This window comes from Phoenix dactylifera, chromosome 16 (assembly GCF_009389715.1).
Source record: "Phoenix dactylifera cultivar Barhee BC4 chromosome 16, palm_55x_up_171113_PBpolish2nd_filt_p, whole genome shotgun sequence".
Lineage (NCBI taxonomy): Eukaryota > Viridiplantae > Streptophyta > Magnoliopsida > Arecales > Arecaceae > Phoenix > Phoenix dactylifera.
In genome coordinates this window covers 3,754,692-3,777,849 of record NC_052407.1, presented here as the reverse complement: position 1 = coordinate 3,777,849, position 23,158 = coordinate 3,754,692, and the positions used below count along the sequence as shown (strand labels likewise).

Below are 23,158 nucleotides of genomic sequence, written 5' to 3'. Positions count from 1 at the left end.
TTCATAGAAAAATAGGTTAGTGAAAGCCTCGACGTAGTCCCAGTATGTTGCCATGATTTCATAACCATATTTGGTTATCATGATTGGCCTGTTGGGATCCAGTCCCCATTCTTGTGGCTGCATGATCCTGCAAATAGTACATTTACTATAATTGATATAATTAGTTATATTATTATTATGGAAATTATGATTAATTTCCACAGATTCAGTAAGGAGCAATAATTTCTCCATTATCTGTCTGTCCTTGTCGTTCATTGAAGGATATCCTTGCTCGTCAAAATATTTTTGACGAATGCACCATGGGTCTTCCATTTGCTCAATGTCACTTGGACCCAGGTACATTATAATGGTCTCGCAATTATTTTGCAAGAATGAGGTGTCAATAGTACTTTCTTGAAGCACCTCTTTCATTGTTGGCTTTGATGATGATGAAGAAGAGAGATTTTCTCTTGCAGCATTTTGCTGTTCAACCTGCTTTTGTTTTTGTTGCCCCAAGTAGGTTGCTAGGTCCACCATTTGTGGTACCCTTTCTGGCTGTCTATGAAACAGGAAATTAGCTGTATTCATGGGAAGTGCATTGGCACTGCGTCCCCTGATTCCTCGAGAAGAATTTCTTCCCCGAGCATATGTTCCTCTGAGAGGAATCATCCCTGTAAAAATTCACGTGTTAAGAAATCTGGAAGAGAATTCTCTTTTGATTTAATATATTCAATATTAAAATCAAAAACAGACAATTGTGCCTGCCATCCAGCAAAAATTTGCTTGGATACCAAATTTTTTATATCTTTCTCTATGATCTGCTTTGCTGCTGTGCAGTCTATCCTCAATGTTATAGGTGTGGTAGATTTGGACATTATTGTAATAACCCCAAAATTTTTTTTTATATAAAAAGGGATAGAATAGTCCTTTAAAATTGATATAAGGGGTAAAATTGGAAGGAATCAAAAGTTAATGGCATAACTGTAGATCCGTTGAAGTGGCAAGGGCAAAATGGGAATTTTTAAAGTTTGATTTGACTTAAATGGGGGTTTGTCTGGCGGTGGGTTGGCTGAGAAGAGGGAATTGAGACAGAGAGGGAGAGGAGTTCTCAGGCGACAGAGAGGAAAAAAAAAAAAAAAAGAAGAAGAGGGAAGGAAAAGAAGAAAGAAGAAGAGGAAGGGGATTCAAGGAGGAAAGGGATCCCGGTTGCACTTCCAGCTGAAGGGAAAAACGTAGATCTCCTTCCCCTCTACGCAAGGACCTCGATTTCCAAAAAAAAAGGGTAAATATCCATCCCTATCTAGTCTTTTGATAACATTAGGCTATACAAAGGGTGAATATAGTCTAGAGGGGTCGGATAAGGGTTGTAGAGGCGGTTAAAAGAGGAAGAATCGGATTTTGACAAATTTTTCCGGCACTACGGAAAAACTGTGTCGAAGTCTCAACTTCGGCGAATTATTTAGGGGGTCAAACGACCTCCGATAGCAATGCATGTTACCTCTTTGGAATCCCCTATGAGTGTAGAATGTGAGGTAAAAATTTCATCAAATTTGGAGTTTGGAAAGTGGATCAAACCTAGGATGAAGTAACCGGCTGTCGGTCCGGGTTACTGTTCATCCGAGTGGGAAAATAGGGGATTTCATGCCATAATAGGGTATTAAGCCTAGATTAAGCTAAGGGGACCTTGTACTCATGCAAGGGAGTCCCTAATACACATAAATGGTGAGTTAATTAATTAAAAAGAAAAAGAAGAAAGAAAAGAAAAGATTTAGGGAACAGGGGAGTTGAATCAATTAAAGTTCCCTATATTATAATTGGCACGTAGATTATAGCCCTTGATACAAAACTAAATATATTGTAAATGCATGTATCAGTTGGGCAAGAAGCTAGGGAACAAGAGGAAGAAGTTCCCCACTGCCAGCTGTAGATTTTTGGAGGCGTATCAGGGCTGTGCCAGATTGACAGGTGAGTGGGAGTCATGTACTTTGCACCATGAGCATCCTTAATTCATTTTCATGAATGTCGCCAAGTGTGAATTGATTCCACTTGAGCATATTGATTGATATTGTAGTAGATTCCTCTATAATCTTGATTCTCCATGCTTGATTATTCTGTACATGCATTTGAGGGAACATTGAGAGAAATTACGAGGGGTTGATGAGTAATCAAATTGATTCCGAATTGTGAAATGATTTCTTTTGTAAATTGATTTCATTTCCTCTATTTTAAAGACTTGTGAGTCGTAGCTTGATTATACTCCTTTATGAGTAATGAAATTGGATCTGAATTGTGAAATGACTTCTTTTGTAAATTGATTTCATTTTCTCTATTTCAAAGACTTGTAGAGCCCTTCTCATGGTATATTGAGTTGCATTGTACTCCCGTGATTCCTCACTCCCAACCCTGATGTTAGTTATAATTGGGTCGTGGCCGAGTGAGTGGTAGTCTTGATTATGCTCCTTTTTAGTAGAGTATTGGGAGGGTGCATTATGGCATTTATGCATGGCTTGACAGTATCTGCAGGACACCTATAGTCGATGGGGTTGAACATCGGCCTTTGTGCACATAGTAGCCTTCTGGGTGGGCGGAGCCCAGTCCCTTCCTAGGGGGGGACACGGCCCTAGGCGTAGGATCGGCCGGTCCTACGACTTATATTCTGCTTGCCGCCGGGCATAGTAAGACCCCGCGAGGTGCAGTATGGCTTTCCGCGGATGTAGAATTCCCGCGAGGTGCCGTTTAGTATGTAGATGTGAGATGGATTTCTGTTCTGGATACTGGCCGGCATTTATATGATCAGTGTGGTGTCTTATCCTGCATATGCATGTGACAGTAGGGAGTTGTTGCTGGTTCGCCTGGGGCGTAAAACCCACCTCCCGATAGCTGTCTAGCATTTATGTTATCGGTATGGTGTCTTATCCTGCATATGCATGTGACAGTAGGGAGTTGTTGCTGGTTCGCCTGGGGCGTAAAACCCACCTCCCGATAGCTGTCTAGCATTTATGTTATCGGTATGGTGTCTTATCCTGCATATGCATGTGACAGTAGGGAGTTGTTGCTGGTTCGCCTGGGGCGTAAAACCCACCTCCCGACAACTGTCTAGCATTTATGTTATCGGTATGGTGTCTTATCCTGCATATGCATGTGACAGTAGGGAGTTTTGCTGGTTCGCCTGGGGCGTAAAACCCACCTCCCGACAGCTGTCTAGTGATGATTTATATATTGGTGTGGTGTCATATTCGATGTATGCATATGACAGTAGAGAGTTGTTGCTGGTTCGCCTGGGGCGTAAAACCCACCTCCCGATAGCTGTCTTGTTGATGATTCAGCCTATTGACACCTGATTTATATGATTCAGTACTATGACATGTTGAGCATATTCATGAGTAGCATATATGTTGACTTGATTATTCCATATATGCTTCAGATGAGTTGATATTGATTGTGGTGATATTGATGATTTACTCCATATTCTCTATGTTGAGTTCATGTTCATGTTGTTATTGATCTTGAGATTTCATCTCGAGCCATGATTATATTCTGTCTCATGTGCATAGTACTCTCTACTCCACTCACTGAGTATTTATATACTCACTCCCCAGTTTGATATTTTTGATTGCAGGGCAGGTATTGTATAGAGAGGAGCAGGATTAGTGGTTGCCTGCTAGCTGTGCCGCTCCATAGTATAGTATAATGTAGATAGAGGTTTATCCCCTTTTGGTGTATTATAAACCTTCTATTATATATAGTGCATAGTTACAGTCATAGATCCTGTTGTGGATATGGGTTTGACCATGGATGGATTGGGAAGCAGGTATATATATGTGTGCAGATCAGTTGTGTGCCTGTGATAATGTATTGCTATATATTGTCCAGGTTTATATGTGACAGATTATGTGATTGCTGCTCTGACAGGTAGTGTGTTGTATGTATTGAGATAATCCTGACAGGTCACTATAGGAAAAGTGATCATTTTGTGCATGCATCATGCCAAATTTTTCAAGATTTATTGATGATTGATAGGTAGTAGGGTTCTACGCGGTAGCTGGTGGCCTTATGCCTACCCGCACCCTAGGACCGTCGCGGCGGCCCGCCGGGAATGGGGCGGGGGTCGTGACAAAGCTTGGTATCAGAGCCAGGTTAAACAAGAGTCCTGTCAGAGCAATAGGGTGAGTCAGGATTAAGTATAGCATTATACTATGGAGCATAGGATTTTTCTGTATATTAATTTATGAGTCATTTACAATTCAGTAAAATATATTATGGCTCTGTGTAACGACTGTCCTCTCTTTTTGACTCTTTTAGAGACATATAAAGAATACTTCCAAGGAGAATGGAGCCAGATATAGCATTGGATGCGGGTTCCGCACATGTGGAGCCCCAAAGAGAAAAATCTCCTCCTGCTGATAGACGGAGGGTTGATGATCAAGGAGAGATGTGCAGTTTGGCACGGGGGATCACGTGTTCCTAAAGATCTCTCCTATGAAAGGGGTAATGAGGTTTGGAAAGAGGGGCAAGCTTAGTCCCAGATACATTGGCCCCTTTGAAATATTAGATAAAGTTGGCAATGTATCTTACAGATTAGCACTGCCTCCAAACCTCAGCCATGTGCATCCAGTATTCCACATATCTATGCTCCGGAAGTATGTGCCGGATCCATCTCATGTGCTATCAGTGCAGGAAGTTATAGTAGAAGAAGATCTTTCTTATGAAGAACTTCCTGTCGCTATTCTTGATACTCAGATCAGGAAGCTGAGAAATAAGGAAATATGTATGGTAAAGGTCCAATGGCACCGGCACAATGTTGAAGAATGCACTTGGGAGTCGGAGCAAAGTATGAAGAGCAAATACCCTCACCTCTTTGAGTAATCAGGTAATTTACTCTTTTAAATTCGAGGACGAATTTTATATAAGGAGGGGAGGATGTAATAACCCCAAATTTTTTTTTATATATAAAGGGATAGAATAGTCCTTTAAAATTGATATAAGGGGTAAAATTGGAAGGAATCAAAAGTTAATGGCATAACTGTAGATCCGTTGAAGTGGCAAGGGCAAAATGGGAATTTTTAAAGTTTGATTTGACTTAAATGGGGGTTTGTCTGGCGGTGGGTTGGCTGAGAAGAGGGAATTGAGACAGAGAGGGAGAGGAGTTCTCAGGCGACAGAGAGGAAAAAAAAAAAAAAAAAGAAGAAGAGGGAAGGAAAAGAAGAAAGAAGAAGAGGAAGGGGATTCAAGGAGGAAAGGGATCCCGGTTGCACTTCCAGCTGAAGGAAAAAACGTAGATCTCCTTCCCCTCTACGCAAGGACCTCGATTTCCAAAAAAAAAAGGGTAAATATCCATCCCTATCTAGTCTTTTGATAACATTAGGCTATACAAAGGGTGAATATAGTCTAGAGGGGTCGGATAAGGGTTGTAGAGGCGGTTAAAAGAGGAAGAATCGGATTTTGACAAATTTTTCCGGCACTACGGAAAAACTGTGTCGAAGTCTCAACTTCGGCGAATTATTTAGGGGGTCAAACGACCTCCGATAGCAATGCATGTTACCTCTTTGGAATCCCCTATGAGTGTAGAATGTTAGGTAAAAATTTCATCAAATTTGGAGTTTGGAAAGTGGATCAAACCTAGGATGAAGTAACCGGCTGTCGGTCCGGGTTACTGTTCATCCGAGTGGGAAAATAGGGGATTTCATGCCATAATAGGGTATTAAGCCTAGATTAAGCTAAGGGGACCTTGTACTCATGCAAGGGAGTCCCTAATACACATAAATGGTGAGTTAATTAATTAAAAAGAAAAAGAAGAAAGAAAAGAAAAGATTTAGGGAACAGGGGAGTTGAATCAATTAAAGTTCCCTATATTATAATTGGCACGTAGATTATAGCCCTTGATACAAAACTAAATATATTGTAAATGCATGTATCAGTTGGGCAAGAAGCTAGGGAACAAGAGGAAGAAGTTCCCCACTGCCAGCTGTAGATTTTTGGAGGCGTATCAGGGCTGTGCCAGATTGACAGGTGAGTGGGAGTCATGTACTTTGCACCATGAGCATCCTTAATTCATTTTCATGAATGTCGCCAAGTGTGAATTGATTCCACTTGAGCATATTGATTGATATTGTAGTAGATTCCTCTATAATCTTGATTCTCCATGCTTGATTATTCTGTACATGCATTTGAGGGAACATTGAGAGAAATTACGAGGGGTTGATGAGTAATCAAATTGATTTCGAATTGTGAAATGATTTCTTTTGTAAATTGATTTCATTTCCTCTATTTTAAAGACTTGTGAGTCGTAGCTTGATTATACTCCTTTATGAGTAATGAAATTGGATCTGAATTGTGAAATGACTTCTTTTGTAAATTGATTTCATTTTCTCTATTTCAAAGACTTGTAGAGCCCTTCTCATGGTATATTGAGTTGCATTGTACTCCCGTGATTCCTCACTCCCAACCCTGATGTTAGTTATAATTGGGTCGTGGCCGAGTGAGTGGTAGTCTTGATTATGCTCCTTTTTAGTAGAGTATTGGGAGGGTGCATTATGGCATTTATGCATGGCTTGACAGTATCTGCAGGACACCTATAGTCGATGGGGTTGAACATCGGCCTTTGTGCACATAGTAGCCTTCTGGGTGGGCGGAGCCCAGTCCCTTCCTAGGGGGGACACGGCCCTAGGCGTAGGATCGGCCGGTCCTACGACTTATATTCTGCTTGCCGCCGGGCATAGTAAGACCCCGCGAGGTGCAGTATGGCTTTCCGCGGATGTAGAATTCCCGCGAGGTGCCGTTTAGTATGTAGATGTGAGATGGATTTCTGTTCTGGATACTGGCCGGCATTTATATGATCAGTGTGGTGTCTTATCCTGCATATGCATGTGACAGTAGGGAGTTGTTGCTGGTTCGCCTGGGGCGTAAAACCCACCTCCCGATAGCTGTCTAGCATTTATGTTATCGGTATGGTGTCTTATCCTGCATATGCATGTGACAGTAGGGAGTTGTTGCTGGTTCGCCTGGGGCGTAAAACCCACCTCCCGATAGCTGTCTAGCATTTATGTTATCGGTATGGTGTCTTATCCTGCATATGCATGTGACAGTAGGGAGTTGTTGCTGGTTCGCCTGGGGCGTAAAACCCACCTCCCGACAACTGTCTAGCATTTATGTTATCGGTATGGTGTCTTATCCTGCATATGCATGTGACAGTAGGGAGTTTTGCTGGTTCGCCTGGGGCGTAAAACCCACCTCCCGACAGCTGTCTAGTGATGATTTATATATTGGTGTGGTGTCATATTCGATGTATGCATATGACAGTAGAGAGTTGTTGGTGGTTCGCCTGGGGCGTAAAACCCACCTCCCGATAGCTGTCTTGTTGATGATTCAGCCTATTGACACCTGATTTATATGATTCAGTACTATGACATGTTGAGCATATTCATGAGTAGCATATATGTTGACTTGATTATTCCATATATGCTTCAGATGAGTTGATATTGATTGTGGTGATATTGATGATTTACTCCATATTCTCTATGTTGAGTTCATGTTCATGTTGTTATTGATCTTGAGATTTCATCTCGAGCCATGATTATATTCTGTCTCATGTGCATAGTACTCTCTACTCCACTCACTGAGTATTTATATACTCACTCCCCAGTTTGATATTTTTGATTGCAGGGCAGGTATTGTATAGAGAGGAGCAGGATTAGTGGTTGCCTGCTAGCTGTGCCGCTCCATAGTATAGTATAATGTAGATAGAGGTTTATCCCCTTTTGGTGTATTATAAACCTTCTATTATATATAGTGCATAGTTACAGTCATAGATCCTGTTGTGGATATGGGTTTGACCATGGATGGATTGGGAAGCAGGTATATATATGTGTGCAGATCAGTTGTGTGCCTGTGATAATGTATTGCTATATATTGTCCAGGTTTATATGTGACAGATTATGTGATTGCTGCTCTGACAGGTAGTGTGTTGTATGTATTGAGATAATCCTGACAGGTCACTATAGGAAAAGTGATCATTTTGTGCATGCATCATGCCAAATTTTTCAAGATTTATTGATGATTGATAGGTAGTAGGGTTCTACGCGGTAGCTGGTGGCCTTATGCCTACCCGCACCCTAGGACCGTCGCGGCGGCCCGCCGGGAATGGGGCGGGGGTCGTGACAATTATGCTAATCGATGTTCAATGAGAAGGAAAATTGATTCCTTAGAAGTAGATGAAAATCTGAAAAATCAGTTAATGAAACTTATGATAAATTCATCTTCAGAAGAAGATAGTAACTATTCAAGTTCATCGGAAGATGAGATCAATGAAGTTATATCTTCATCAGCAGAAGAACAAATAAGATCAGGAAAAGAATGTCAATGTAATATAGTTCAATATAACAAAGATTATTGGAAATCTTTGGTGGGAATGAAATCATTAAATGTACTGACAAATAGTCAGGAGGAAATATTAAAGATCATAGATCAGGTTACTGATCATAATGTCAAAAGACAGCTACTAGAATTTTTAATAGAGAAGAACCCAAATAACAGGGAATCATCAAAGTTGATATTACCCAATAAAGGATATCAATTTCAGGAAGTAATGAATAGATTTAATCATTCTAGAATAAAAGAAAAACCTGCTTCCTTACAAGACTTGAAATATGAGATAAACCAATTAAAAATAGAAATATCTATGTTAAAACATGAAAATAAGGAATTCAATGTTAGAATATCTAGCCTAGAAAATGCAAAAAAAGAGACTCAGATATCTTTTCCAGAAACTCAGGAACCAAATGATCTTCCTGAATACTTAAACATATTGAATCAAATAACATACCAAAAATGGTATATAAAGATAAACTTAGTAATCAATAAGGATTTTGTATTAGAAAATGCTAAGGCATTAATAGATAGTGGTGCAGATATGAACTGCATCCAAGAAGGACTTATCCCAACAACTTATTTCCAAAAAACAGTACAGACACTAACTGCAGCTGGAGGAAATAAGTTATCAATTAAATATAAAATACCAAAAGCACACATTTGCAATCAAGATGTTTGTATTGAAACATCTTTTATTTTAATAAAAAACTTAACACAAGATATCATTCTAGGAACTCCTTTCCTTAATGATATCATGCCAATCACTAAAATAGATAACACTGGAATCTATGCAGAAAACCAAGGAAAGAAGCTAATATTTCCATTTATAACAGACCCGCACACTAAAATGATAAATGAAATCAAGGACATCCTTATGAAAAAGGAAAATCAATTAAACTTTCTAAAGGAGGAAGTGGACCTTTATAATATAGAAGAAAAATTGAAAGATCCTTATAATCAAAATAGGATCAAAATGATAGAAAAGCAATTCAAAAATGAAATTTGCGATGAATTACCTAATGCTTTTTGGAATAGAAAAAGTCATCAGGTCAGTCTACCTTATGAAGAATCCTTTAAGGAACAAGATATTCCCACTAAGGCTAGGCCAACACAAATGAATCAAGAATATCTCAAACTATGCAAAAAAGAGATAGAAACACTTCTCAATAGAAGGCTAATAAGAAAATCTTCTTCTCCTTGGAGTTGTACTGCTTTTTATGTCAATAAAAATGCAGAAAAGGAAAGAGGAAATCCGAGGTTAGTAATTAATTACAAACCTTTGAATAAAGTACTAAAATGGATAAGGTATCCCTTACCAAATAAAAAAGATTTGTTAGATAGATTAAATAAGGCAACTATCTTTTCAAAATTTGACCTAAAATCAGGCTATTGGCAAATTCAGATCAAAGAATCAGATAGATACAAAACTGCTCTTTACGAGGTGTTTTGTGTACATATTTTTTGTACTTTCTTTTCTTTTTCTTAGATCCTTCTGGTTTTTCTTGCATGTCATATGCAAACTGGTGACAGAAATCACCTAATTGGTGTTTTTCTGTTTGTGATTGTTTCTTAATTTGTTTTTTAAGCTTTAGATCATTGCATATATTTAAACCTTCTTGAACACATACTCCTATGATCTGTCCATAAGTGTAGTGGTCATAGTTGATGTTTATTCCACCTTGTCTATCTCTTAAAGTCTTTTTGACTCTTGCAGCAAATAAATATGGTAATCCATCTATAAATTTAGGTTTCCATAATTCAGTATTAGGATCACCTACTTGGAATACTCTAGTCATAAAGGTATCTTTATACCATCTAAAATGTGTTAAAGTTGGACATTTTAGGTTAAGTAATAGAGTTCTCATTGAATCTCCATCTTTTAATTCTAATCCTACAAAGTATTGGATTATGGTAACACACAGTGCATATACTGCATCTTGTTCAGTGTCTATTCCTGGAGTGCCACTGCTAGTTGGCCTATCTGGCTCTACTTTTATAGTTTTTATATGTCCCAAAATTTCATTCTTTTGGTTTTCATTTAAATATCCCTGCCACCATCCTTTTAACTGACCTATAAACCCTGCTATTATAAATTTAACAATTTCATGATCAGTGTTTCCATTTTGCTGGCAGATTGTTGAATACATCATTATTCTATGTATTACATCTAAGATTTGTTTATCAGACATTCCATCTATGTTCCATTCATAGATGTGTTTTCCAGAATAAGAATTCTGATATGGTTCTTTTTCTTCATGTAGTACATCTAATGGAGAAGGCCTTTTATAGTAGTATTTTTCTAGTGGTCTAGGCTCATACTTAATAGGATTAACATTTAATTCATTCATTTGTTCTTCAAATTTTTCTAAGTCTAGAATATTTTCTTCTGATAATTCTTCATCTGAATTTATTTGAAGATTTTGTTCAATCATATTGCATAAGTCTTCCGAACTACTTTCATTTGTCTGTTCGCTATCAGGGTTAGTCCTAGAATTTCTATTGACTACTCCTATGTGAAATCCTTTTAGTCTTTCTTCAAGGACTTTGATAAATTCTGCATTTGGTTTTTGTAATTTAAAGTTTTTTACTTCTGGTGGAGGCTGAATAACCGGAGTCATTGGTTCCTTATTTTTCTCAGGGTTTTCCTTTAATTTTTTTAGAATCTGGATGTCTCTTTCCATATTCTTTTGTATTTCATTTAATTTTTTCTCTAGCTGCAATAATTCTGTTCCTATGCAATGTAAGTATGCATTTGTATAATTTTGTGCTCTAATAAGAGTATTTAATTCTCTTATTGTAACATGTGAATGTTCCATCTTACTTAAGTTGGAATAAGCCATTGCTTCAGTTGATTGAAGTTTTAACATTTGTTGCGGAGGAAAAGGTGAATTTATTATTTCATCCTGTATAGTTGTCCATGTTTTCTGGAGAACCGCGATTTCTTGGTTTTTCTCATTTGCATAAAATTTTAAAAACCAAGGGGTAAAATATTCTATCTTTTGATAGTATTCTAATTCCTCATAATATTTATTTTTGTAATATACTAATTCTAATGGAGAAAATTTTCCCAAATACCATACTCTAAATAGTTTATTCCTTTCTGACTGAAACTCTTCATTGAGTTTTCTTCTTATATAACTTCCTTGGGTGTAATCCATTAAATATGAAAACTCATTTCTGATCGAGTAGGAGATTCCTTACTCTTATAGATTCCATAAGGAATACTATTCTTACTTATATTTATTTCTTCTACTACATTTGTTTCATCAATTTTTGTTTTAGAAGTTGAAGGTCTTGTATACCCATCAAAGCTTCTACTTGACATTGATCTTCCTATCTCAGGAATTTTTACTTTTCTCTTGGAGTTATCAAACATGATCTCTACCGATCCATCTGTCATTTGTATGATTTGGTCTATATTTTCATTTATTACTGGTTGAGTTGGAATTACTTCTTCCAATGACCAGGATTCTGGAAAGTTTATTTCATTCCATGAGATTAACCTATTTGTGGCTATCCTAGTTGTTTGTAGGTTTGTATAGACTAGAGTCGTATGACCCTTCTGAGTATCTATTATACTTTTGGGTGCTAAGGTGTTTAATACTTTAAAATGAAGTCTATAGCTTATTGCTATCACTTCAGACCCTGGAATAAAATTATAACCAGATGTCATTATATTTAATTTTAAAGCTTCATAAAGATTTTGATCTGTCAAAGATAGACTAAGGTTGGGAACACAGTTAAAATATACTGGTCCATGGCACAGACTAGTTTCTACTACTGCCGCCAAAGATTCTTTAAATAAATTACATCTTCCATCTCTGATAGTTGACATTAAACTAGTATTATTTCCTAATAAGGTTAACGGTTTAAAAGCTACTTGAATCATTCCTATATGTAGGAATTGGTACTTTTTCTTGTATTTTTCAATATCCTCTTTTCTTAATAATTTAAGGGTTTGAGGTGTTCCATCTGTCTGGAACGTTTGTTCAATCGTTTTTATTATCATTTTTGAGGATAGACTGCACAGCAGCAAAGCAGATCATAGAGAAAGATATAAAAAATTTGGTATCCAAGCAAATTTTTGCTGGATGGCAGGCACAATTGTCTGTTTTTGATTTTAATATTGAATATATTAAATCAAAAGAGAATTCTCTTCCAGATTTCTTAACACGTGAATTTTTACAGGGATGATTCCTCTCAGAGGAACATATGCTCGGGGAAGAAATTCTTCTCGAGGAATCAGGGGACGCAGTGCCAATGCACTTCCCATGAATACAGCTAGAATTAAAATCCAAAAGCTAGAATTTTTATTTTATATACTATAATGCTGACATATGACCAACAGTTATCAAGTATCTTTCAATCCTTCTGTGTTTACTCTCTGAAAATAAATGCCAATCCATCAGGTTATTTTAACCTCACCCCCTAGTCTTATGGATAATTTTTATGTGAGATGCTTGTCAGAACCTAATCGCTGCAAAAGGTAGAGTTGGACAATACGTAGCCTTGGACCTCAGTTCATTCATGGCTCGCAAACATTTTAAGTCCTAAACGTAGAATAGTTTAGTAACTTTACTCTGAACTAGGAACTTATATTCCAAAAACCATATATCCTTTGGCATTTTGTCCAGTTGTAGTGAACCCACCACGTTAAAACAAGTGCTATGCAAGGGTATAGGAATCAATGCCGGTACCCATGCCATCCACCTACTGCATGGCATATGCCAAAGAAAAAAAATAAAAAAAAAACACTTTCTAAACCCTTTTTTAACTAGACATAATAAAAAAGGATTTACTAGATGTGCCAACCCATGCTAGGTGCAGGTACTAGACTTGAACAGTAAATGCTGGCCAACACTTGGAACCATGGTATTTATGAATGTCATCTGTTGGAGGGCCCTGGGGTACAAGCAGTTGCAAGGGATTTCTCTGTAATCCTCTAAATGCATCAAAGGTGCTTGCACATTGAAGGATGGCTAGCAAGATCCGAGTGGCAGAGATGCACAAACAACCCATGCACAGTAGGGGTGGTTAACTAACTAAAGAGTATATGATAATCCATATAAGGTGGTCACCACTACTAAAGCCTAATTTTGGATAGAAGCTTGTTAAACAAATTTCTGCTTGCATCTTGACACATGCAAATATCCAGGAGAAACTGAACTTAATTTACTAAAGCATTTAATGTTCCATAAACTATTATAGCTAATAAAAAAATACTGTTGCTTATTGTACAAAAGAGCCATCAGACGAAGAATATTTGAAAAACTTCTCCAACACTTTATATGCAAAATTGTACACCTAAACATGCAGGATAGCACATTTGAGGTTTGATCATGCATAAAGCCAAAAGGAATAAGCTACTTACTGGGAACTCACAAATACATCATCTTCTACAGGGTCACCAACACCATGATCAAATGATGGGGCATAAACTGATCCCTGTTAATCATCCATCAGCTCAAGAGTATTAAAGCATGGAAAACCCCATTTGCTGTACCTTCATATTCATAAACTAGTATTTGAATGCCAATACTGCACACGTCTCTAAACTAAAAAAGAAACATACGATGCAGAATATCATAGCCGACTACCAACATTTTGTGCATAGGAAACATGAGATATAAATTAATAATTTTTACATTAGAGAAGAAAATTAGAGGAAACATGTGCATAAATAGTGAATTACCTCATTCCTTAGAGCATGCAGACATTTTAGGAGCAGATCTGGATTGAATGTCCATGGGGCTGAATTTGTCAACTTTAGTGGTCAGTGCTTTTATACATATTCAGATCCCTAAAATGCAATGAACAAGCTTGTTGGACTCACCTCCTCTTCTAGCATGTGCTTCCTCTGGATTCTAACAATGCAAAGAGATCATTTCAACAGATGGCCTAACCTTAACAAATAAGAAACTTGACACAGCAGAGATTGGAGATAGAATTGGCTCATAAAAGAAAATCTAACCTCCATTGCATCCAGCTGGGAACGGTAAAGATGGAATCCATCCATTGGAAGTACCATACCAACATCATCATTTTGTGCAGCTGAATCCTTTTTCAAAGTTTTTTGGGACCAATGTTTGTTTATACGGCAAACTACTTCAGATGCCAGAGTGCTCTTGCCTGCACCGGGTGGACCAGCCAAACCTACAATATATCTGCTAATGGTGAAGATTTTTTTTCAGGTTCGACACTGGGTTAGCACGAATAGTTGGTACCAGTCATAAAAATTTTCATAATCCACCATAAGTCAAGAACTTAGTATGAGTGATCATTTCCACCTTACCCTCCTACTTCAGTATGCTTCTCCTTTTTTTTGACAAAGGGAGGGAGACCCACCCATTCCATTAGGCCAATTAAACCAACTACATTGAGACAGGGAGGAGAACCTCCCAAGCTAGAAACTACATAATTCGTGTGGTTTAATACAATCAACCTCACATCATTAATCAGCTCTCTATCCCTCTCTATTATTAATACCTTCCAAGCACCAGTACACTTTATCTTGGCCATGGTGCCAATAGAAAAAGCTATTTAAATCAGAGTCCATTACGACAACTCCATAAAAAGAAAATAAGATAACTAAAAGATTGGATGAAGAAAAATGAACTAACAAAGTGTAATGATATAAAAATGTTATGTCAAGAACAAAAGATGGACAGATGGTGGATTTGCATAGCATTCACAAAACTTAACGAAGCGCTAAAAAGTTTAGGGGGTTTTTCAGATTAGTCCTCAAATCTTCCATGTTTGTATATTAATCATCGTCTTTTCTGTATTTCTATTTTGATCCCTGAAATCATATAACTTATTGCATATATGTCCCTCAGGTTAACTTGAATAGATGATAATGGAATACTCTATTATATTCTCCAAAAGGTATTAAATTTATATTTTCTGGACATTTTTACCCCTTGCCCTCACACTTAACTGATCTGCTAACCCATGCACCTCCACTGTTGGTCCTCTAGCAGCCAAGTTTCAAGAAGAAGGCTAAATAAACAAGAGGGCGAAGTGAGCGAGAAAAAACTGAATCTCTATCTTCATTTGTTGTTAAGCCAAGTGCATATTTGTCCTACAATACTGGTTAATCTTAACAGGGTCGTTCAATGAAAACTAGCAAAAGGACCAATTTATACAAACAAATATAAAAATTAAAAAGGCAACGATATATATGCAAATATGTAAAACTTTAGGGACTAATCTGCAAAAAACCCAGAACAAGAATTTGGAGATGAGAAGTATGTAACAACATCACCATGTAAGGCAGAAAAGGTGTATTGATGGTGAAAAGTATACAATCTACCTACAATTAAAATATCATACATAACATTCTCATGAATTTTGACGAGGTTTATAGGAATGTAAGTTTTTAATCTTAGTTTGGCTATCCTAAAAATCAAATCTCATAAGTATCTCAATTTCATAAGTTAGTTTTCCATTAAATAGTAAAAAATGGTGTATTACACTCTAAACATGATAACTTAAAATTTATTTTTCCTTGATTCAATATAATTAACCGCAACTATACATCCAATGATCCTAAACAATATTAAATACTTTTAATGTTGCCTAATTTATTTTGTTGACATATGTTATTTTTATTATTTTGTGATTTTTACCAAATTTTTATTGATTTTTTGATTTTTCCATAATTTTCAGCTGAAATTGCCAAACGTGGAGCTGAGAGACTCATTTTGTCCAGCTGAACTTGCAAGAAAACCAGGCTATGGAAACTCTGGAAATGCATATGCCTGTCTACCACATCTATGAACACAAAACAAGAAATCGATTATCATGTGTACAGAATGTAGCCGGGGACATACCAAATCACTCCATGAATCTGTGGTTAGTAAGAAGGCCTATAATGGTATGAGAGCTTTAAGAGATAAAAGGGGTACCCTCCATGAAAAACATGAAGATAGCTAAGCTTGTCGCTGATGTCTGTCTGACCTAAGATGTAGCAACTTGCGTTTGTATTGATGTTGTGAGAAATGGGTAGCCAAAAGAAGAAAATTTAAGAGAGATCCTGTTAGTGAGATATCTTGCAAGAAATTGGTGGTCAGGGAGGGGAAAAACAGAAGTTCTGATCAAAAACTAATCATGATGATGATCTTAAAGAAAATTATGAAAAAGAATTGTGAGGCAAAAATAAGCATCCTCAATGGATTTCACTGTCTTCAACAGAAGGTAGGAGAAACTCCCAGCAACTATGGCTAACTATGTGTACAACCATTACATAATTATTAAATAGGCAAAATAAAGTATAGAACAAGATTATGCAACAAAAGAGATATCATCTTGAGCCTCACTGCTAGCTAATTTATATACGCTTTTATTTCTATTCAAGACATAGATCAGACATCTTTCAGTTTAATTGGTTTCAACTAGCAGGTATTGATTGAATAGTTACCTCTCTATCATCTGTAATTGGCAGCACTGAAGGCTGTGCTTTCATTTGAGATACTGTGAATGATCAAAAGTGCCAAAGAGTCCAGATCTCAGAAGCTAATTGTGTCATATGTAAAATTATGATAAATTTTAGCACAACCGTGAAACAGGCTTTTTCCTACAGAACACTTTTCCATACAATCCTACTACGTCGAGTAAGAGAAAGTGCTCTCCCATATTTGGCTAGAATTCAGTATGATCTCACATCCTTCTTATTCACAGTCATAATTAACAAGCTTCTTTTTTCCAAAAGATATTTGACCAGCACTTGCATTTTTCACTTTCTTTTTACTTTTTTCAGAAATTAGAAAAGTAGTTGATACATTAGCACTTAAAAATTTAAAAAATGATATTAAGCATTCCAATTAAAATATCAAAAGAAATATTCTTCCTGAGAATTAAATTATTCCATGACAAGAAACCACCTGTCAGTTCTGTTAAATATTCATCTCGAACCATTCATGTGCCTGAATGAATGGAGAAACCTTAACTTGTATACCATGATAATGCAATAAAAAAAATAAAATGTAAAAATTTTCTATAAAACAGATTAACAACATCCACAACTGTAAATCCATTCAAAGCGGTAGAGAAACTTACTTTGAATTGAGATCCAGCACCTTAGTTGCAGAGGAAAGAAGACGCTCAGTTAAAGCATCATACACTTCTTCAATAGACCTTGAAGTGTAAAAAGGATTTATTTTCTTTTTATCAAATCAGGATGTAAGGCATTTCAGCTAAACAAATGAAACCTTGACAAGCAAAACTCTGTAAGTGGTTGTCAACCACAGATTAAGAAGATACCATGAGACTAGGCTTATATTAGAGTTCATTCACCTTGAAAACCAACAAAAATGAATTTATCCTAAAAAATTATTTCATAAGTACAACTTGTTTATAAAAGCTTCATAGAAATAATCAATACAAAGGCACACATGCATGCATGCGGTGGCCCAAAATGTGCATTCATCATATTTAGTAGGTCACACCAGATAAAATACGTCAATTTCATAGCTTAAAAACTAACTTGCTCATCTGATATCAGACATAGATGGCACACCTGCCCTCCACCACAGGAACAGCTTTTTTCTGATAACAGAGAACCTAAAACAGAAAAGGCACATAAGATAACATGGTCAACTGATTGAAATCATAAATTTACAAAAAATTGAAATCATAAGATAACATGGTCAACTGATTGAAATCATAAATTTATAAATGATTCTCACCTTCTGGTTGTTTTGCTTAGAAAGAAGCCAGCTCTGACCTAGCATTAGTTGTGAAATCCTTTTGGTTGGAGAAAATAACCCTGGAAAGCATGGCCACTTGACATGCTGTCTACTTCTAACTGCCAATGACTCTGCAGGTAACAAAAGATCCTAAATTCAAAACATTGCTACAGAAAAATTAGAATAGGATGTATCTATATTGTGCAAGAGAGTGTCATCATTCATGAAGTAGTTTACCATTGACTTCCAAAATTTCAGCCAAAATTGAAACATTTAGGAAAAACCGGTCAGTATAGGCTGGACGTAAGACGAAACTGACCTTTCGAACTCATTTTCAGTCCATTTCAGTCCAAGTTTGGCCAGTTATTGTTGCAGACAAAAGTGTTTATGGATAGTAAATGCAACAATTTTCTGAGTGTTTAATATCATTTCATTCTTCAGTTTTTTAGCATGTGTAGTGGCCAGCATAGAATGCTTTGCTGTTCCTACATGTGTCATGACATGCTGAAACTAGAATTAAACTTTTTATAACAAAAAAGACTTTGGACTTGTTATCAAGCCCTACAACCCATGCCAAACTGGTATGAAATGTATGGGCTTGTACACTTGATAACCAATATCAACCCAGTGTTGAGTGCCAAACAAGCCCAGCATGGTACATGCTAACTGACATGGACCAGCATCTGGTGGCACCTAAGTCCTTGTATCCAAGTAATTATTATTGGTTTTAGGTCAATTTTATTTTCTCTTTTGAATTATATAAAGAGATACTTACTGATGGTTGATAAATCAAGTTTCTGAAAAAAAAAATTCCTTAAGATCAAATACAAGTTAAATTCAAACTTTCAAAAATTTATGTGTATCAGAACCATATGAAACTGCGGTCCAAATAAATTTAGGGGAAGTTATTTTTTTCTAGTTGTAAGACATTTGTTGGGGTTTCAATGTCTCTTAGGGAAAATAGGGGATTTTAGTATATTTTACTCTTCTATCAATTCATATAATTGAATGATATATTAAAATGACTTCTTTAGCATTTTTGTTAGTTTCTCATAAACCTTTATAAATATTTTTTGATAGTTTCAAGTCTTTCAGCCGAAAAACACTAAAACCATATCTCCAAAAGATTCCAAACAATACTAAATTCTTTAAAATCATGTGATACACACATACACATGCACACGAACATTCTTCACTTGTTATTTTTTTTCTTGTTTTCGCTTCTCTTTCTTATTTTTCCCTCAACTCCAAAGCTTGGACCAAAAGTTCCAAAACCACTGAAGCCATCAAAACTACGATTACTATAACTTGATGAGCTGGCCAAAAAGTTGAAACCTAAAGTGCAGTTTTGGAATATTGGATACACCATGTCTCTATAATCAAAAATATGAATGATCTTAAGATATGCAACCAACCATGTTGTTGCAAAATCAGGTTGAAGATGGAGTAGAAAAAACTGAGTATATGTTACATGATAATCCATAGTGCAAATTCAACTACATACAAGGAAAAGAAATTTAATCTTACATATATCTCATGCACTTAATCCAAATGAACGAATATTAATAGAACCCCTTTCTATAACAAGCTTTTGAAAGTTTACAGATGAATGAAAGGATCCAAAATCAAGGCATATGCTTTGTTTGTTATTTCAGGCCTAAGTAAGCAAGCCTAGACAAGTGGATAGTGACAAATGATCCTAGAGAAAGCAACATTCTAACATCTCTATACAAATACTTAAATTTTGCGACGGCAGAGCACCCTAAGTAGGTAGCAAAAAGAAAAGAATCTTGAAAATGAACAGTGAAAAAAAGGTAACAGTAGGAAATAAAAAGAGAATTCCTTCTTAACGGTATGTGCAATTACCATGATGGGAGAGCAATAAGCTAATCTAATTTTACTACCTTTCCTCACATTTCCCTGCATATGTATTTAAACATATCAAATGTGTGGATAAATGGAGTTAGATTCCCTGCTAAAGTACTTGTTACATCATCAAAATCTTTACTTGAGTGTGTGTAACAAGTAAATATTTTATTTGTATTTTTGAAGTTTGTTTATGGTTGTACATAAACAAGTTGTGCGGTTACTAGTATCCAAACTTACAGATTGAAAATAAGCGATCTATCAATAATAAAATTACAGGTTACATGTTAAAATCCTTATATTCTAACATTTATATAAAAATGGTAGGTAGTTCTTGAATAAAAAAGATATAATGTCTAGGGTCAAATGCAGCAATCCACATCGTGGATAGGTGAAGTCAAACATAGAAACCAGCATAAAGGACAGAGGCTTCAGCTTAATCTTATAGAGCAGAAACTAGAAAAGAGTGTTGATATTGCTTATCAACACTAACACAAACTGAATTGTGGATTGAAAATTACCTAGATTTTGAGAAATATATAAATCAGTTTAAGTTTCTTTTTGGTACCACATGATCAGTGCACAGGCTCCATTGGACAACTTCTTCATCACAACAACCTTTGGCAAACTTTGCTTATAGCATGTTCTATTTTTCTAGATTTCTTCCCAAACATGTTATCATTGTTGCCCGAAAGATTGAATCAGTAGTGTACATAATCAGCTGAACAACGTACGACCACATGAATTCACTCCCACGACCAAAAATAAAGGTTAGCCCAAAATAACTTATTATTATAGAATATGAAAAATCAATCACTTACCATTATAGAATATGAAAAATCAATCACTTATCATTATAGAATCTGAAAAATTTAAATCTAAAATTCCAATACATCGCTTATCTTATCCAAAAAAAACTTATTCTTATTATAAAAAATTAGCATAAGTTTGATAGCTAAATTATAAAAAAAAAACTAATTTGAACTGATCGTCGGCATCAATTACTATTTTACCATGAAAAAAACGATAAAGATAAAATTTAGTGTCAGTTTAAGATGACAAAATCAGTCAATCGAAACCCGTTCGGAGACTGATTTCAGCAAATCTTTATTGGATGAGAATTTAACCATCCATAACCAAAAGATTGATTGCATTGAAGGCCAAAGATTGTACCTTGACATAACGGAAAGGGAGGGATAAGAGAATAAAAACAAAGAATTGACCGATTCTGTGGCATAGGATATAACTGTGGATCTGAAGACCCATGACAGGAATACGGTATAACTCTGGGTACTAGAAATCATCAAATCCCCGTAGTATTGCTCAATGAGAGTGGAGATCATACCCAAGTTTAGATCAAATGGATAACATACCGGAGGAGGAACAGCGCCACAGAAATCCCCTGCTGTGCGACAGCGATAGCTCCATCTGCGAGAGAGAGAGGGGGGGGATGCGAGAGAAGGAGACAGAGCAAAAGAGGGAGAAGATAGCTCCGAAACCCTCCCACGACTTTGCCGCAGATGGGCGTTACAAGTGACGGAAGTGGCTCTATCCCCAAGCCATGGAGATAAGTATTTTCAGGGAATTTACTTTTGTACTGGTCCCGGTAACCTGGATGCCGGGACTAGCTGTCTGTTTTGCATAATATTTTTTCCCCGTTTTCTATTTTAAAAAATAAAAAAAATCAAAATAGAAAACATATTAAATTACAAAAATAGTTTTAAATTTATTTTTATTATGCTTACATCCAATAGTTAATAAAATCTACACTTACATCTAGTTAAATTAACGGTGTTAATGAAATCGTTTACCTCATGTAAGAAATCGAAATTTTTTTTGAGTTGAAATGAGGATACACACTTTTTTTTATAATGTCCTTGGATAGTTGCTACTTTGCTTAAGGTTATTTTAATTAATTTTAAAAAAAAAATTTGATATAGTATTTGAGTCTCTTTTTAAGGTTAAAAGTTTGGCTAATGTTCTGTTAAGTTAAAAATTAAAATATTGGATAAAAATAAACTTCATGAAGTAAGCGTAGGTTTTTCAAATTGTTGCATGTAAATGTGATTTATACTTAATCTCGGAAGGTTTTTGTAATTTATTCTAAATATTATAACTGGTATTATTCTTTTTTATTTCAAAAAAAATATTTTACTTTAAAAATTAATAAATAAAAATATATTTTTTAAAAAAAAGGACAAAGTCCATATATTTATTCATTTTTTGGTAGAATATATTTATTCATTAAGATAATGAAATAAAGTACAAGAGAAATAAAAAGATAATCTAATATATTAAAAAAAAAAACCATTCGCCAAGGAATCCGCTAAGGATTTTTAACTAAGAGTGCTTACATTTGGATTTTGCAACTGAGCAGCATAGAAAGATTTTTATCCCTTTTCCATCCTCAGAGAGACCAGTAAGAATCCTTAGCAAGGAAGAAAATGTTCTCAATCAGTTTGGATGTTTGAGAGCAGGAATCCACAATGACCTTCTTGTTCCATTCTAGCATGACGCCCCAACAAATAATGACAACCAAGTAATTTCACCCTGCCCTCAGCTCTGCTTTAACTTATTTCTTAGTATGTCGAAAGATAGAACACAGAACCTAGAAATAAACTAATATTCAGCAAGATTCTGAAGCAACTTCAAATTTATAGGCAGCAAGACAAAAGAGAAACATATACTCTATAGTAGCAAGCCACTCAGGAGGCATCCTATGGGCGAGAGAGAGAGAGAGTTGTCCAGGGCATTTCGAGATCTGTTGTTTACTGATTTCATTGGATGTATCCGTACTCGTAATGTATGAAATACCTGTTTTAGCCCCCCAAAAAAAAAAAAAACATATGCTCTATAGGTATCCTCTGCCATGTAACAAAACAAGCAAATTAACAGTCCCATTCACTTCTTTTTCAAGTTCACAGTTTGCCTGAATCCTGTTGCAAAAGATCAAGAAAAGATAACATATCCATATGAATAGGGAATGGGGTATGAACTCTCTCAAGCAAGAACATGTAAACAGTCTCAATTGAGATCCCACCTTCAATGCTACGAGCCCTTTCTCGGAAGGTCCCTCGAAGCGGGGAGTTTCATGAGCGCTACAAATTTGAGATGCTGAGGGAAGTCAAAAGAGTGAGAGAGACTAATTTGCCAAGCCCAAGAAGCATCACCGTGTCTACTCAACCAATCCGAAACGTGGGAAAAGAATAATTTTTTTTTAGATTAAGTTTTACAAGTACAAACCTTGTAGCCTTACATCT

General features: G+C 36.1%; 1 protein-coding gene across 6 annotated transcripts in view; it reads right to left on the bottom strand.

Moving 5' to 3' along the window:
• The window catches only part of LOC103705979 (putative uridine kinase C227.14), a 38,500-nt gene extending 17,059 nt beyond the window's left edge, over nt 1-21,441 (bottom strand). For 4 of the 6 annotated variants that reach the window (XR_003385460.2, XR_003385461.2, XM_008789905.4 and 1 more), the window contains exons 1-8: nt 21,272-21,441; nt 18,033-18,163; nt 17,864-17,907; nt 17,404-17,481; nt 14,318-14,510; nt 14,180-14,210; nt 14,039-14,097; nt 13,718-13,791 (exon numbers count right to left, since the gene is read on the bottom strand). Coding sequence is in view for 4 of the 6 variants with exons in the window: in XM_008789905.4 (XP_008788127.1) it covers nt 13,718-13,791; nt 14,039-14,097; nt 14,180-14,210; nt 14,318-14,510; nt 17,404-17,481; nt 17,864-17,907; nt 18,033-18,163; nt 21,272-21,326 (665 nt within the window). In the remaining 2 variants the exon portion in view is untranslated. Of the gene's footprint in view, nt 1-13,717; nt 13,792-14,038; nt 14,098-14,179; nt 14,211-14,317; nt 14,511-17,403; nt 17,482-17,830; nt 17,908-18,032; nt 18,164-21,271 lie in introns of those variants that run through there. The other 2 variants (XM_017842506.3, XM_008789908.4) reach the window with 2 other exon arrangements.
• Between the last annotated feature and the right edge of the window lie 1,717 nt (nt 21,442-23,158).